Source organism: Bison bison, unplaced genomic scaffold (assembly GCF_000754665.1).
Source record: "Bison bison bison isolate TAMUID 2011002044 unplaced genomic scaffold, Bison_UMD1.0 scf7180017864258, whole genome shotgun sequence".
Taxonomy (NCBI): domain Eukaryota; kingdom Metazoa; phylum Chordata; class Mammalia; order Artiodactyla; family Bovidae; genus Bison; species Bison bison.
Window position 1 is genome coordinate 2,259,131 of NW_011494830.1, and position 15,357 is coordinate 2,274,487.

At 36.1% G+C, this 15,357-nt stretch overlaps 1 protein-coding gene across 2 annotated transcripts in view; it reads right to left on the reverse strand.

Annotated features, from left to right (window-relative positions):
* The window catches only part of EPHA3 (EPH receptor A3), a 412,939-nt gene that overhangs the window by 386,138 nt on the left and 11,444 nt on the right, over positions 1-15,357 (reverse strand). For both annotated transcript variants that reach the window (XM_010847913.1, XM_010847912.1), the window contains exon 2: positions 3,046-3,110. In XM_010847913.1, coding sequence (XP_010846215.1) covers positions 3,046-3,110 — 65 coding nt within the window. The remainder of the gene's footprint in view (positions 1-3,045; positions 3,111-15,357) is intronic.

Sequence of the window (15,357 nt, forward strand, 5' to 3'; positions counted from 1 at the left end):
GGTAAAATGGTACCGACTGTCAGCTGTAGAATAAGGACTGAGGATCTAATGTATAACCTGGTGACTATAACTAATAGCACAGTATCATAATATTAAAATTTTCTAAGAGAGTAGAACATACATGTTCTCAGGAAAAAAAAAAAAAACAGAAGAGAGTAGGATATTTAAGTGATTAAGTATTCTGTGACATCATTATAATTTTTCCCTCCAAAGTTTATATTTTAGTTAACCTGAAAACAGATGCACTTCTACTTGTTAGGGTTAATTAATTAAAATAATAACTAGTTCAAACTTATTTCTGGCTATCACTTCATTTTTTATGGAAAACCCTGAGGCATATATATTACTACTGATTTAACTATCTATTCCTTTTAAAACTAAAACAAACACAAAATTCTTATATCCTAGTCAAATTGAAAATGGCAATGATTAGGCAATAAAAACAATAAATTGAATCTACAGGCACAAACAATCATACAAAGACATTAAATCCCAAACTTCAACTGACCATAGAGTTTTCAGTCAAGAATACCATTAGTATCTCAAAAAGAAATTAATATTAACATCACATTTTCTAAATTAGTGCTACTGCTGCATGGACATTATTACTACAAATGTACTACAAATCAACCCAGACAATAATTTACATATTTGGTTTTTCCTTTTCTCTTTTACTAAATCTTTTGGGACTTAAGGTATTATAAACATCACTATCTGTCAGGGGGATGTTTTTTTTTTTTCTCCCTGCTAGTTTTAATGATAAGCTTGGAGAGGTTGGCCAGCTATTTTGTCTATTTAATGCATCTGAAATAGGGAAGTCACAGCTGCTAGATAAACCAGAAAAGCCATGAAGAAGAGGCCAGAACACCTGAGGTCAGCTTTCTGAGGCTGAAGGAGAGACTGAAAACTGTTCATGAGAAAACCATAAGTGATTCCTAGGAGAAAGGAGGTGGGAAATTGTGCAAGGGATGGGAAAAGTCAAGAGGCAAGTTACCCTTACCCTGAGGAGTGTTTCTTAAATTTAATGTGCTTTAATGTGAATCACCTGAGACCATGTTAAGAGGCAGATTCTGACTCAAAAAGGCTGGGGTGGGGCTACATTTCTGAGAATCCCCCACATGCTGACACTGCTGATTGGTGCATGCACACTTTGCATGGCAGGTTTCTAGAACACCCTTCCCTATCGAACATATATATGGAAATAAAAGTGTTAACTTTGTTCATCATAAAATCTATGAGATAAACAGGTAAATGAATTCATTTCCCCAAATATTCAATATGAGAAATGTTTTCCTTATACCTTCTTTAAAGCAGAAAAAAAAAGAGAAAGAAGTAAACTGCTGCTTTGATATTTAAGTTAATTTGTTATTTTTAAAATATATTTTCTATTTATATTTATAGATATAAAGAATTAGTATGATTTTACTTTTCATATCTTCCTAGACAGCAATCATACCTTCTATGATATGTTATCTTATGGAGTAATGAAAAACTCAAACTTCTAAAATCAACATTATAGTTGAGTATGAGTTGGACAGTGAGTTTTAAATCAGTTTTCCTCAATCCTGAGTTTCTATTCATTTGTTATGACTACTCAGGATGTGTTTTATCTTAACCATTTGATTCCTTTTGCACCTATGGGAAAACCAAATGTTGGCTGACTTCATACTCTCCCTTTCTGAGCCACGAACCAAGACCTGATTATGTGATAGGTTTTGGCATTATGTCAATGTCAAGGTGCACCAGAAAGAGAAGCAGATACAAGACGACAGATAGATGAAGTATCCCTGATGCAAAACATCCGTTGGTGAGGAAGAAACTGCTAGTAAAAATTAGTATGTTTAGGCACAGAAATCGAAAGACTGAACACCAAGTCAAAGTAATTATAACCTCTTTGAAAAGAGGACGGTGCAGGAATAAAATAAATAGGAATATATTCCTTTTTTCCTACGACAACTATTTCAAAATAGCACTTTGTATTTTCTACAAGCTATCCTTGGACACAAAACATATATGTTTAGGCATTTTTTTGTAGTTTTTTAGGAAGAAGAATTTTCCAAATGTATGAGCCTCTTTTTTTTCTGAAACAAAGAATGTATGACAGAAAACCACAAAATACTGCAAAGCAATTATCCTTCAATTAAAAAAAGAAAAGGAAAACTTTCTCACACAAAGAATCATCATAAACGTTTGGGTCCCAAAATGGCATACACTTTAGTAACCTGTATCTGGTTTCATAACATTAAAGGTATATACAAAGCTTAGAATTTAAAGGCAGCCATATTTTTCCTGGCTTTCCAATTGGTGCTAGTGGTAAAGAATCCACCTGTCTATGCAGGAGATAGGAGAGGCAGTTCAATCCCTGGGTTGGGAAGATCCCCTGGAGGAGGGCATGGCAACCCACTCCCGTATTCTTTCCTGGAGAATCCCATGGACAAAAGAGCCTGGTGGGCTATAGTTCAAAGGGTTGCAAGGAGTTGGACATGACTGAGCAACTTAGCAAGCATATATATTTTTGGTAAATAAAATGCCTAATTTTAAACTGACCTAGACAAATTGAAGACATTTTAAGCAAGGGAATGACGGCAACGCAGGTTTATAGTCTTGACAAATACATCCTACCCTACTTGGAATTGTCTCCACAGTTGATTTTAAGGCTACAACTCCAGAGGTAACCATCTCCAAATACACATTTTCCACATCACTTAAAATTTGTGAAGTCTCTTCTCAACTCACTGATTCTGACTGCATCCCAAAAAGATGTTAGGTATCATGCTTAGATCATCTGCGTGATGACAGTAATAGTCAAACCATTTATTTTAGTTCATTCAAGCTATGGATAAATTCAGAAGAGGAAAAAAAACCTTCCAAATGCTCGATAGTTCCACTGGACACAAATATTAAGCTGTATTAGTCCATGTATTGACTACAGTGATAAACATAATTTCTCATCAGAAGTATAGGAATTCCTGCTCCCAATAATCCTAATCTCTAAGAAAGGCAATGCATAGAATTGTGTTCCTTTCAATAGTTAACCAAACTCACCCCATGTGACGGATAGGAGATCCATCCCAGCTCCCCTTGAATGGTTTTTGAATCCAGTAAATTGACTGAAAAAAAAAACACATGTACACAAACACAGTTAAAAGGAATGAATTCTATTTAACTCTGTCAAATTGATGTGTGTGTTGCTGAAATGACATGTTCAAAAAACATGACTCTGCTCATTCTCATTATATGTGTATGATTGATATAAGAAGGGTATTACAAAGAAAAGAAATAATAGGGAAAAGTAAGGAACCAGAAGTTTCTGTGACTTTTTTTTAAACTGTTTATGTTTGTTTATAAATATATTCAATATACTGACAGAATAATTTCAGGTTTAAAGAGGACACTATAAAAATGCAAGGTAGGAAACATTAATGCAAACAAGAAATCAAAGTAACTGCAAAGACCATTAAATTTGATAAATTGACATATGATTTCACTATAAATTAGTTAAATATGATTCCATAGTGAAACATATTTTTTACATATTTGATATGGCATCTTCATACTGTCCAGGCCAAATATATTATTCTGTAATGTGTATATTTTTAATACTGTATAAATTGTGTACTTATACATAATGAATAAAATGCTTAGCTACCAGTTTGAGGAAAAATCAAAGTAAAATTATGCATTATAATCTCACCTGTGTAAATCCTTACTTATTTAAAGAAAGTATTGTTACCCAAAGGCTTCAATAATTTTGCTCAGAATTTTCTGACAGTTATTAAGTCTGATAAATGATAAAATATAACAAGAATGTGACTACATTTTGAACATATTAAAAGAGAAAGGCAAATGATTTAAGCCCAGAAAGTATTAATTTGAAGTGCATTAAAATATAAAAAGGTACTTTATTAACAAAGGGCTTGTGTTGATTGTCAATTTGTTAAATAGTGGAAACTATGGTTTTACCACATCCTTCTTCTAAATTAGAAAATAACCCCATGATTGATTAATGGAAGATGCAAAAGAAGTTTACATAAAATATGAAGGCATTATTAACATGAACTAGAGAAGGTGAATCAATAAATATAATAAGAGAGACTTATTTTGAAAAGTTCCATATATTCATAAGTCAAAACATAACATTAATATAGGCAAAGTACATGTCCACATGCTGTCATAAAGTGTTTCATGATGCATGAAAAGCACCACTCTTTCTTTAATCAGCCCATTTATCATCTTACAAAGGAAACACTACACTTATAAAATGTTAAGAAAAAGAGTAATATGTGATTGATGTTAGAAATCTGATTTTCAAGCACTGATTTTAAAAGATATTTGGTTAGATGAAAAATATACAAGATGAGTATAAGAAAAGTTTCTAATCATTAAGTTAAAAAAGATAAAATTCTCAAAGTCAGATTCTCTGTTTTACAAGTAAAAACAAGCAAAAAAAAAAAAAAATCACAAAAACCGCCCCCCCTAAAGACTCGGACACGACTGAACGTTTGATCTGATCTGATGTGATAAACCTAATCTATTACACTGGAATTCCTTAATGATTAAACTTTTTTCCCCTCACAATAAGTTAATCCCAGTAAGAAGTAATTATATTTAGGTTGGAGAAGACTCTTGAGAGTCCCTTGGACTGCAAGGAGATCCAACCAGTCCATTCTAAAGGAGATCAGTCCTGGGTGTTCTTTAGAAGGAATGATGCTAAAGCTGAAACTCCAATACTTTGGCCACCTCATGTGAAGAGTTGACTCATTGGAAAAGACTCTGATGCTGGGAGGGATTGGGGGCAGGAGGAGAAGGGGACAACAGAGGATGAGATGGCTGGATGGCATCCCTGACTCGATGGACAAGAGTTTGGGTGAACTCCGGGAGTTGGTGATGGACAGGGAGGCCTGGCGTGCTGCAATTCATGGGGTCACAAAGAGTCAGACACAACTGAGCAACTGAAATGAACTGAACTGAACTGGAAAGAAGAAAGTTGTCGCATAGATTGCATAGTGTAATTTCCATAATAAAATTATTTCCCCAGATATAAGTTTGCAAATTAACAGTATGCTTAATTATATTGAAGTTATCTCTGAAAAATGATTCTTTAAAAACATCTACCAGTTAATGTTACAGATAATATTTTAGATTGAGCTCAGTTGCTCAGTTGTGTCCAACTCTTCAACTCCATTGACTGTAGCCTGCCAGGCTCCTCTGTCCATGGGATTTCCCAGGCAAGAATACTGGAGTGGTTTGCCATTTCCTTCTCTAGGGGATCTTCCCTACCCAGGGCTCAAATCCATGTCTCTTGTGTCCCCTGCATGGTCAGGAAGATTCTTTACCACAAGTGACACCTGGGAAGCCCAGAATCTCAGATTAAATCATGTTAAAGAATTTTTGCAAATATGAGAATGCATCCTCACCTTTAAAGAATGTTACCAACATTCATTCTGATAAAGATACACCTACTTCAGTTGTTGTTTCTGTCAGTCATCAAGTGATTTCCCATTAGGTGATTTACACTCAGGGATTTGCATGGTAGAATCTGCAGGGCCAGGATTCTTAAATCATTAGATCATATTTGTAATATCTTTAGGGATTTAAATGATTCAAAGTTTTTGTGTGTATGTAATAATTGAATATATACTAAATGATGAATATATGTCACTCCACATGCTAAGATGAATGGATGATTTAATTTCAATATTAATAACCAGAGGAAAAAAGTGTTTGAGGCAAGGAAAATGAGATTTAGTAAATTTAGTAAACTACTCATTGGAAGGTAGGTTATTTACTAAAGAACTATATCCTTACGTTTTCTCTGATGATAATGATGAGGGGGGAAAGACTAGATTAATCATATTAGCATTTGGTTTCTACTCAAAGGAGAAAAGCTAAGCCAAAAAGAATTGTATTGCATTGTCAATTAAAATTAAATGTGAGAGATTAATTAAATCTATTGCATTCACTCAGAAATTGAATTTTTAGTGCACTCTATTTAACTTGAATGAGGGAACACAAAATTAGCAGCATTACTCATGATTCTGATCCTCTGATCTATTAAACATAATAATGTCTGCACTGGTTATCTCACAATATTGCTATGATGATCAAATAATATAAATTTATTTAAAGCCACCTGAGATCTTAACATACTATATGGATTCAATGTTCTTGTAAACTTAGAATATTAACTAACAACAGTTCCATTTTGTCTTCTGAATTGTATTGAAAATCAACCGTCAATATATATAGCCTAATAGAGAAGAAAACAGGCATCAGAATTCTTTTCAAAAGCACTTATTTGGGGTTTATAAAGTGTCTTTTGTTTATAGATAAATAAGAACAACACAACCTAAGAATTCTAGCTGTGTTAAAGTAATGACTGTTAGACTGAAACTTGCCGTGATATAAACCTCCAGTCTGCTGTGATCAGTTGTATAGCAATCTGAGTGTAGCATAATTGAGATAAGAAGAGAAAGTTAATGTAATTTGAAAGTCAATCTGCTGTGAGCAATGTCTCTGGATACACTGATCCAGAGTCATCACTCTAACCTTGCAATACGATGTCTTAATCCTCACAATGACACAGGCAAGAACATCAGTTACTAATGCTTTCCTCTTGCAAAAATGATGGAGACCTAATCACAATCTAAGGGGTACTGTTTAAATGCCAGAGCAGATAGAATTGTGATGGACAAATTGTAGTTTGAGTTTTAGTAACAATGCATAACACGAAAAGTTTATTTTAATTGCTGAAAATTTTGCATTTACAATGATCAGTTTTAACAAAAAAGAGTCCAGTAATTATATTTAAGGGTAGGTGGGAATATGTAGATAGACTAACTCTTTAATGACTGCCTCATGCCAGGTTATATGCCAAAGATACAAATGATCTCTTACCAGACCTCATATTCTAATAGTTTGATTTCCAAATAGTTTTGATTTGTAACAGAAAATATCTTAGTTCCTTAATTTCAAAATACTTTCTAGTCAAAGAGCTATGTAGCCTATATGAACTTCTAAAAGTGTTTGAAATTGGACATGTTTTACAGTGTTCCAATCCACTTAGGTTGAGATATAAATAGAAACCTTTTGGCAAAAAAACACTGTGAAAAGTCTGGTTGGATATTGTTCTCAATGTCTTTCACATGCTTTATTTACTGTCTAGTCTTACTGCTTTTAAATAGACCAAAAAAAGAAAAGTGTATAAATAGGTGAAGGGGTTTACAATCATGAAAACAATAAGAGGGTCCTTATTCAGTCTCCTTGAACTGGCTTTCAGGTGGGCATGAAGGAGAGATTTGCTGGTCAAAGCAATGTGTGCTGTCTGATAGGAATTAGAAGGTATAGAATGAAGCAGTGACAGATTTGATTTTCTTAGGCTCCAAAATCACTCTGGATGGTGACTGCAGCCATGAAATTAAAAGACAGTTGCTCCTTGGAAGGAAAGCTATGACAAACATAGACAGGGTATTAAAAAAAAACAGACATCACTTTGCTGACACAGATCCTTATGGTCAAAGCTATGGTTTTTCCAGCAGTCATGTACAGATGTAAGAGTTGTGCCATAAAGAAGGCTGAGTGCTGAAGAACTGATGGTTTCAAATTGCAGTTCTGGAGAAGACTCTTGAGAGTCTCAAGGACAGCAAGGAGATGAAACCAGTCAATCCTTAAGGAAATCAACCCTGAGTATTCATCAGAAGGAGGGCTGCTGGAGGTGAAGCTCCAGTACTTTGGCCACCTGATGTGAAGAGCCTACACAATGGAAAAGAACGTGATGCTGGGAAAGACTGAGGTGAAAGAAGGGGATATGCAGCAGAAGATGAGATGGTTAGATAGCATCACCACTCAATGGACATGAATTTGAACAAACTCTGGGAGATACTGGAAGACAGAGGAGTCTGGCATGGAGTTCTAGAGTCCATGAAGTCACAGAGTTGGACAGGACTTAGAACTGAACAACAATGACAAGAATGAAGTAAAAGACTAAGAACAAAGTATAGGTTACAAAAGTATACGGTAAACTGGCTCACCTAGAGCCAGACATCCTGGAGTGTGACGGGGGGCCTTAAAAAGTATTACTATGAACAAAGCTAGTGGAGGTGATAGCATACCAGCTGAGCTATTTCAAATCGTAAAAGATTATGCTATTAAAGTGCTGCACTCAATATGTCAGCAAATTTGGAGAACTCAGCAGTGGCCACAGAACAGGAAAAGATCAGTTTTCATTCCAGTCCTAAAGAAGGGCAATGCCAAAGAATATTCAAACTACTGTACAGTTGCACTCATGTCATAAGCTATCAAGGTTATATTAAAAATCCTTCAAGCGAGGCTTCAGCAGTACATAAACTGAGAACTTCCAAATATACAAGCTGAGTTTAGAAAAAGCAGAAAAACCAGAGATCAAATCACCAGCATTCATTGGATCACAGAAAAAGCAAGGGAATTCCTGGAAAATATCTACTTCTGCTTCATTGACTATGCTAAAGCCACTAATTGTGTGGATCACAAGAAACTGTGGAAAATTCTTAAAGAGATGGGAATAGCAGACCACCCTACCTGTTTCCACAAATTTATGTGTGAGTCAAGAAGCAAAAGTTAGAACTGGACGTGGAACAACAGACTGGTTCAAAACTAGTAAAGGAGTATGACAAGGCAGTAGTATATTGTCACCTTGTTTATTTATCTTATATGCAGAGCGCATCGTGGGAAATGCCAGACTGAATGAATCACAGCTGGAATCAACATTGCTGGGGGAATTATCAACAACTTCAGATATGCAGATGATACTGTAATAGCAGAAAGTAAAGAGCAACTAAAGAGCCTCATGATGAGGGTGAAAGAGGAGTCAAAAGCTGGCTTAGAACTCAGTATTCAAAAAACTAAGATCATGGCATCTAGTCTTATCACTTTATGGCAAATAGAAAGGGAAAAAGTGAAAACAGTGACAGTTTTCATTTTCTTGGTCTGCAAAATCACTGTGGATGGTGACTGTAGCCATAAAATTAAAAGACAGTTGCTCCTTGGAAGGAAAGCTTTGACAAACCTGGGGGGCATATTAAACAGCAGAGATATCACTTTGCTGGCAAAAGTCCGTATAGTCAAAGCTGTGATTTTTCCAGTAGTCATGTACGGATGTGAGAGTACGACCATAAAGAAGACTGAGCACCAAAGAATTGATTCTTTAGAACTATGGTGCTGGAGAAGACTCTTGAGAGTCCCTTGGACAACAAAGAGATCAAACCAGTCAATCCTAAAGGAAATCAACACTGAATATTCTTTGTAAGGACTGCTGCTGAAGCTGAAGCTCCTATATTTTGGCCACCTGATGTGAAGAACTGACTTACTGGAAAAGAGCCTGATGCTGGGAAAGATTGAAGGCAAAAGGAGAAGAGGGTGGCAGAGGATAAGATGGTTAGATAGCATCACCAACTCAGTGGACATAATACTGAGTAAACTCAAGGAAATAGTGAGCCTGTTGTGATGCAGTCCATGGGGTTGCAGAGTCAGACAGGACTCAGCGACTGAACAACAACAGTAAAACTGGCTTAGATTGGTTTTAAGTGCTTCTGGAAAGAAGGAAATCTTGCTGGCATTCCTACCACTGATCTTTACTATCACTATTCCTGGCTTAATTATGGATTTTAGATGCCCAGGAGGCTTGCTTTCTCTTCTCTCCCCACTCTCTATTATAATGAAGAGACAGAATCAAATGTCTACTCCTTTGCTCACTGGCATTGTCAATGTCATGAAGAATTTTCTGTGTCAAGAATTTACACCATCTTCCCTTCTTACTACTAAGAATGCATTAACGCTTTTTAAAGGACTCAGCCATTAAAGTACGTTTTTTCAAACAAATGTTTTCGGTAAGGACAGATGAAAAACTATAGTATAAATTTCTGGAGTTCTACTTTTAAAGAATTATTAATACACCAAGATTTTTTCAAGAGCATTTTAAAATTTTGATTCATAGTGGCTATCCGCTCACTTAGACTGAGTTAAACAAACAGTCTCCTTTTACAAATTAAGTACTGCAAATATACAGACAGTTCAAAATAATTTGCAAAATTAAATATCACAATTTCTTACTGAAGTAGAAGATCCTTTCAATTATTTAATAATATATATATATACACACACATATATATATGTATACATATACACACAAACATGCTTTGTGATAATGCTATAGTTGCATTTTACGAAAACATTTAGAAACTTCAAGGTGAACAGTAGGGTTTAAGGGCCAAAGAATTTCAGACTTATAATAATAGACATGTTTTCTTGGAAAAACTTCAGTTATAATGTACTTTTATAACCAGTTGCAAATAACTAGGCAATCACTACGGTAGAAAACAAACCCATCATTGATTATGTCTTTTTACTAAAAAATTACTTTTTCTTTCCTGTTTACAGCATCACTCTAATTGTCTCAGCTACATTTCTTGTACACTATTTATCTCTATTATTTTCATCACTTTCTGTTATGATGAAAAGTATAGCTTTTCTCTAGGTTACAGACAGCAGAATAATACTTTAATCTGATCCTTGGTTATACTTAAATGTCACAAATAGAAGTAAATGATAAAGGAAGTAATAAATTTTGAGCTCAGTGTTGTAATTCTCTCTATATTACTCTGGTCAATCATAACATGGAATCAAGAAATCAGGATGTATTTTCTGACAGGAGTCTACCAAAGCTCAGCTTTTCATTTTTACTGTTCATATTTGGGTATGCCATTGAGAAGAAATTTAAAGGTCAGTTTTATTAATAAACTTATCTATTGATATTTCAACATAACTTCTATCCACTAGGATTAACTATTCTTACTTAACAGTTCTGGTGGACTTCCTGTTTATATTTATTTCTACCTAAACATAGGATAGCATATTAAACAGCAGAGACATTACTTTGCCAACAAAGGTCCGTCTAGTCAAGGCTATGGATTTTCCAGTGGTCATGTATGATGTGAGAGTTGGACTGAAAAAAGCTGAACGCTGAAGAATTGATGCTTTTGAATTGTACTGTTGAAGAAGATGGAGAAGGCAATGGCATCCCACTCCAGTACTCTTGCCTGGAAAATACTATGGATGGAGGTATTTCCTCCATCCTACCATGGAGGAGCCTGGTAGGCTGCAGTCCATTGGGTCACTAAGAGTTGGACACGACTGAGCGACTTCCCTTTCACTTTTCACTCTCATGCATTGGAGAAGGAAATGGCAACCCACTCCAGTGTTCTTGCCTGGAGACTCCCAGGGATGGAGGAGCCTGGTGGGCTTTCATCTATGGGGTCGCACAGAGTCGGACACGACTGAAGTGACTTAGCAGTAGCAGTTGAAGAAGACTCTTGAGAGTCCCTTGGACTGCAAAGAGATCCAACCAATCCATTCTAAAGGAGATCAGTCCTGGGTGTTCTTTGGAAGGAATGATGCTATAGCTGAAACTCCAATACTTTGGCCACCTCATGTGAAGAGTTGACTTATTAATAGGAAAAGACTCTGATGCTGGGAGGGATTGGGGGCAGGAGGAGAAGGGGACAACAGAGGATGAGATGGCTGGATGGCATCACCGGCTCGATGGACATGAGTTTGAGTGAACTCTGGGAGTTGGTGATGGACAGGGAGACCTGGCATGCTGCAATTCATGGGTTCGCAAAGAGTCGGACATGACTGAGCAACTGAACTGAAACATAATGAAAGGGCTTCCCTGATAGCTCAGTTGGTAAAGAATCCACCTGCAATACAGGAGACCCTGGTTCGATTCCTGGGTTGGGAAGATTTGCTGGAGAAAGGAAAGGCTACAAACTCCAGTATTCTGGCCTGGAGAATTCCATGGACTGTATCGGCCATGGGGTCCCAAGAGAGTCGGATACAACTGAGCTACTTTCAGGTTCACTTTCAAATATAATGAAAACATCTTTGTAATAGATCATTAGTATTCCATCTCACAGGCCAAAAATTATAAAAATGTTTTTAAAATGTAAATGAAGTCAACTATAATCTATTGTGTGCAGATAAAACTTTCTATAATCTTAAATTTTACAGGCATTTTGGGTCATAGAAGTATTAATTTATGGTAATTTCTCTATTAGGGTTTCCCTGATAGCTCGGAAAACAGAAAAGGTCCATTTTCATTCCAATCCCAAAGAAAGGCAATGCCAAAGAATGCTCGAACTACCGCACAACTGCACTCATCTCACATGCTAGTAAAGTAATGCTCAAAATTCTCCAAGCCAGGCTTCAGCAATATGTGAACCGTGAACTTCCAGATGTTCAAACTGGTCTTAGAAAAGGCAGAGGAACCAGAGATCAAGTTGCCAACATCCGCTGGATCATCGAAAAAGCAAGAGAGTTCCAGAAAAACATCTATTTCTGTTTTATTGACTATGCCAAAGCCTTTGTCTGTGTAGATCACAGTAAACAGTGGAAAATTCTGAAAGAGATGGAAATACCAGATCATCTGACCTGTCTGTTGAGAAACCTGCATGCAGGTCAGGAAGCAACAGTTAGAACTGGACATGGAAAAACAGACTGGTTCCAAATAGGAAAAGGAGTACTTCAAGGCTGTATATTGTCACCCTGCTTATTTAACTTATATGCAGAGTACATCATGAGAAACGCTGGGCTGGAAGAAGCGCAAGCTGGAATCAAGATTGCCAGGAGAAATATCAGTAACCTCAGATATGCAGATGACACCACCCTTATGACAGAAAGTGAAGAGGAACTAAAAAGCCTCTTGATGAATGTGAAGGAGGAGAGTGAAAAAGCTGGCTTAAAGCTCAACATTCAGAAAATGAAGATTATGGCATCTGGTCCCATCACTTCATGGGAAATAGGTGGGAAAAAGAGTAGAAACAGTGGCAGGCTTTATTTTTTGGGGCTCCAAAATCACTGCAGATGGTGATTGCAGCCATGAAATTAAAAGACGCTTACTCCTTGGAAGGAAAGTTATGACCAACCTAGATAGCATATTCAAAAGCAGAGACATTACTTGGCCAACAAAGGTCCCTCTAGCCAAGGCTACGTCTTTTCCAGTAGTCATGTATGGATGTGAGAGTTGGATGGTGACGAAAACTGAGTGCCGAAGAACTGATGCTTTTGAACTATAGTGTTGGAGAAGACTCTTGAGAGTCCCTTGGACTGCAAGAAAATCCAACCTGTCCATCCTAAAGGAGATCAGACCTGGGTGTTCATTGGAAGGACTGATGTTGAAGCTGAAACTCTAGTACTTTGGCCACCTCATGAGAAAAGTTGACTCATTGGAAAAGACCCTGATGCTGGGAGGGATTGGGGGCAGGAGGAGAAGGGGACGACAGAGGATGAGATGGCTGGATGGCATCACCGACTCGATGGACATGAGTTTGGGTAGACTCAGGGAAATGGTGATGGACAGGGAGGCCTGGCGTGCTGCGATTCATGGGGTCGCAAAGAGTCAGACACGACTGAGCAACTGAACTGAACTGTACTGATAGCTCAGTTAGTAAAGAATCTGCCTGGAATGCAGAAGATGCTGGTTTATTTCCTGGGTCGGGAAGACCCGCCAGAGAATGGATAGGCTTCTCTATTAAACAACCAACTAAAATAGTAATGTATAATTTTTAAAAAAATTCTGTAGTGGTAGACATTTCTGTGAAAAACCTATTTGTGACATAGTATCTTAATGACTCATTTATGGGATATAAGCAGATTTATGGACAAGGTGATATACTATCAACTTTTCTTATTAGTTTTTCTTCTTAAACAATAATTTTGGATTAACTTCTATACAGGCAGGCCCCAATTAAAGAAGAAACAAATTAGCTGCCACATCTCAGTCTTCGCCGACAGCAGGAAGAGTTTGTTGGAATGAAAACACAGTCTCATGGTAAGATGTCTTGTGTTCTCATAACTAGACCAGCTCAAGGAAATAACAGAAATATGGACCAAAATTCCATTTGAAACTCAGATACATTAGTAAATGTTAACTCTATGCTGTTTTTAAAGTGTTAGAATTTTCTTTTTTTTTTAATTATTAATCTTAAAAGTCTAAAGGTCACTCTGATTCCAATACTTTTATGGAGAAAACAGCTATTAAAATATCCCTTGGGAATGTGTTCTTATAACAAAATAATTCTCTCACATAAATGAGTGGGGATGTTCTACCATCAGTGAAGTATTGCTACATTAACAGCCTCAGCTTTGACAGCAGTCCCTAGAATCACAGGTCTCTTTGTTTCTGTGCATTGTCAACCTATATTATGAATCATTTAGACAAGTGAAATGTGTTTCCTAAAATGTAAGATACTAAAAGTAGAACATTAATGGTTATGTAAACATTGTACTTTTGCAACACATTTTAGTTTTTTAAAATGTTCCAGCACTAACAGAAAAACTTGTTTATTTCTAATTTGAAGGATTTTTTTAAACAGATTAAAAAGTTAAAATACATCAATTTGAAATTATATAAAATCATTAGGGCAAATCTGTGCTCAAACTTTAGCACATATATTTGCCATCACACCAGAAATCCAGCCTGTCTTGGTACACATTTTCTTATTATATTGCTTGACTACTAAACTTTGATTAGTAAATGTAAGCTCTGTTTAGTCAGGGTTTGAATAAAGGCTATGAAAATATAATATAATAAGCAAATGGCCTGTAAAACAATTATAATATAGTAGTTATTTTCAACATAAAAATGTGTCTGGAAGTCCCTTGAATATAAGGGTTCAAATTTTAACATAAGGAACAGAAAGTATTGTGATGAAATGAAATTTCAATTGAAAAACGAAATTAATTTTAAAAGAAGCCCAATCCAGAATAAATTGTTTAATTTCTGGAAAAAAATCAGGATATAACTTTGACATCATATTCTATAGGATTACTAAATCTCAACTTGTTATCCTACATCATGACTGTTGAATAGACATACATACACATACATACACAGACACACACACCTCTTCAAGGTATAAACATGTGTGTCTATAAGAGCCCACAAAGGATCCAGTGAAGTGCCACATGCCTATCACTTTAATTCAAAACTCTAGGCCTTTATTTTCCATATTAGGAGCACAGTGTCAATGGAAAGCATCAAAGATCAGGTCAGGAAACTAGCATGATTAGGTCATTGTGCTAGAGATGGTCAGGAAACTTCATTCATCACTGCAGGAGAATGTAGCACTCAGACAAACCTTGGTGTGCTTTTTCTTGGTAGTGTAGTCATAATATGAATAGAGCCAATAGAAGCTTTGGCCTTTTTCATATTCAATCATATGCCTTTCCAATACACACACGTACGTATATGGATGTGTTCACACAGAATTTACATTGAGCTTAGATATGTGCTTACTGAAATAGCTATTTCTGAATGTTCAGTTC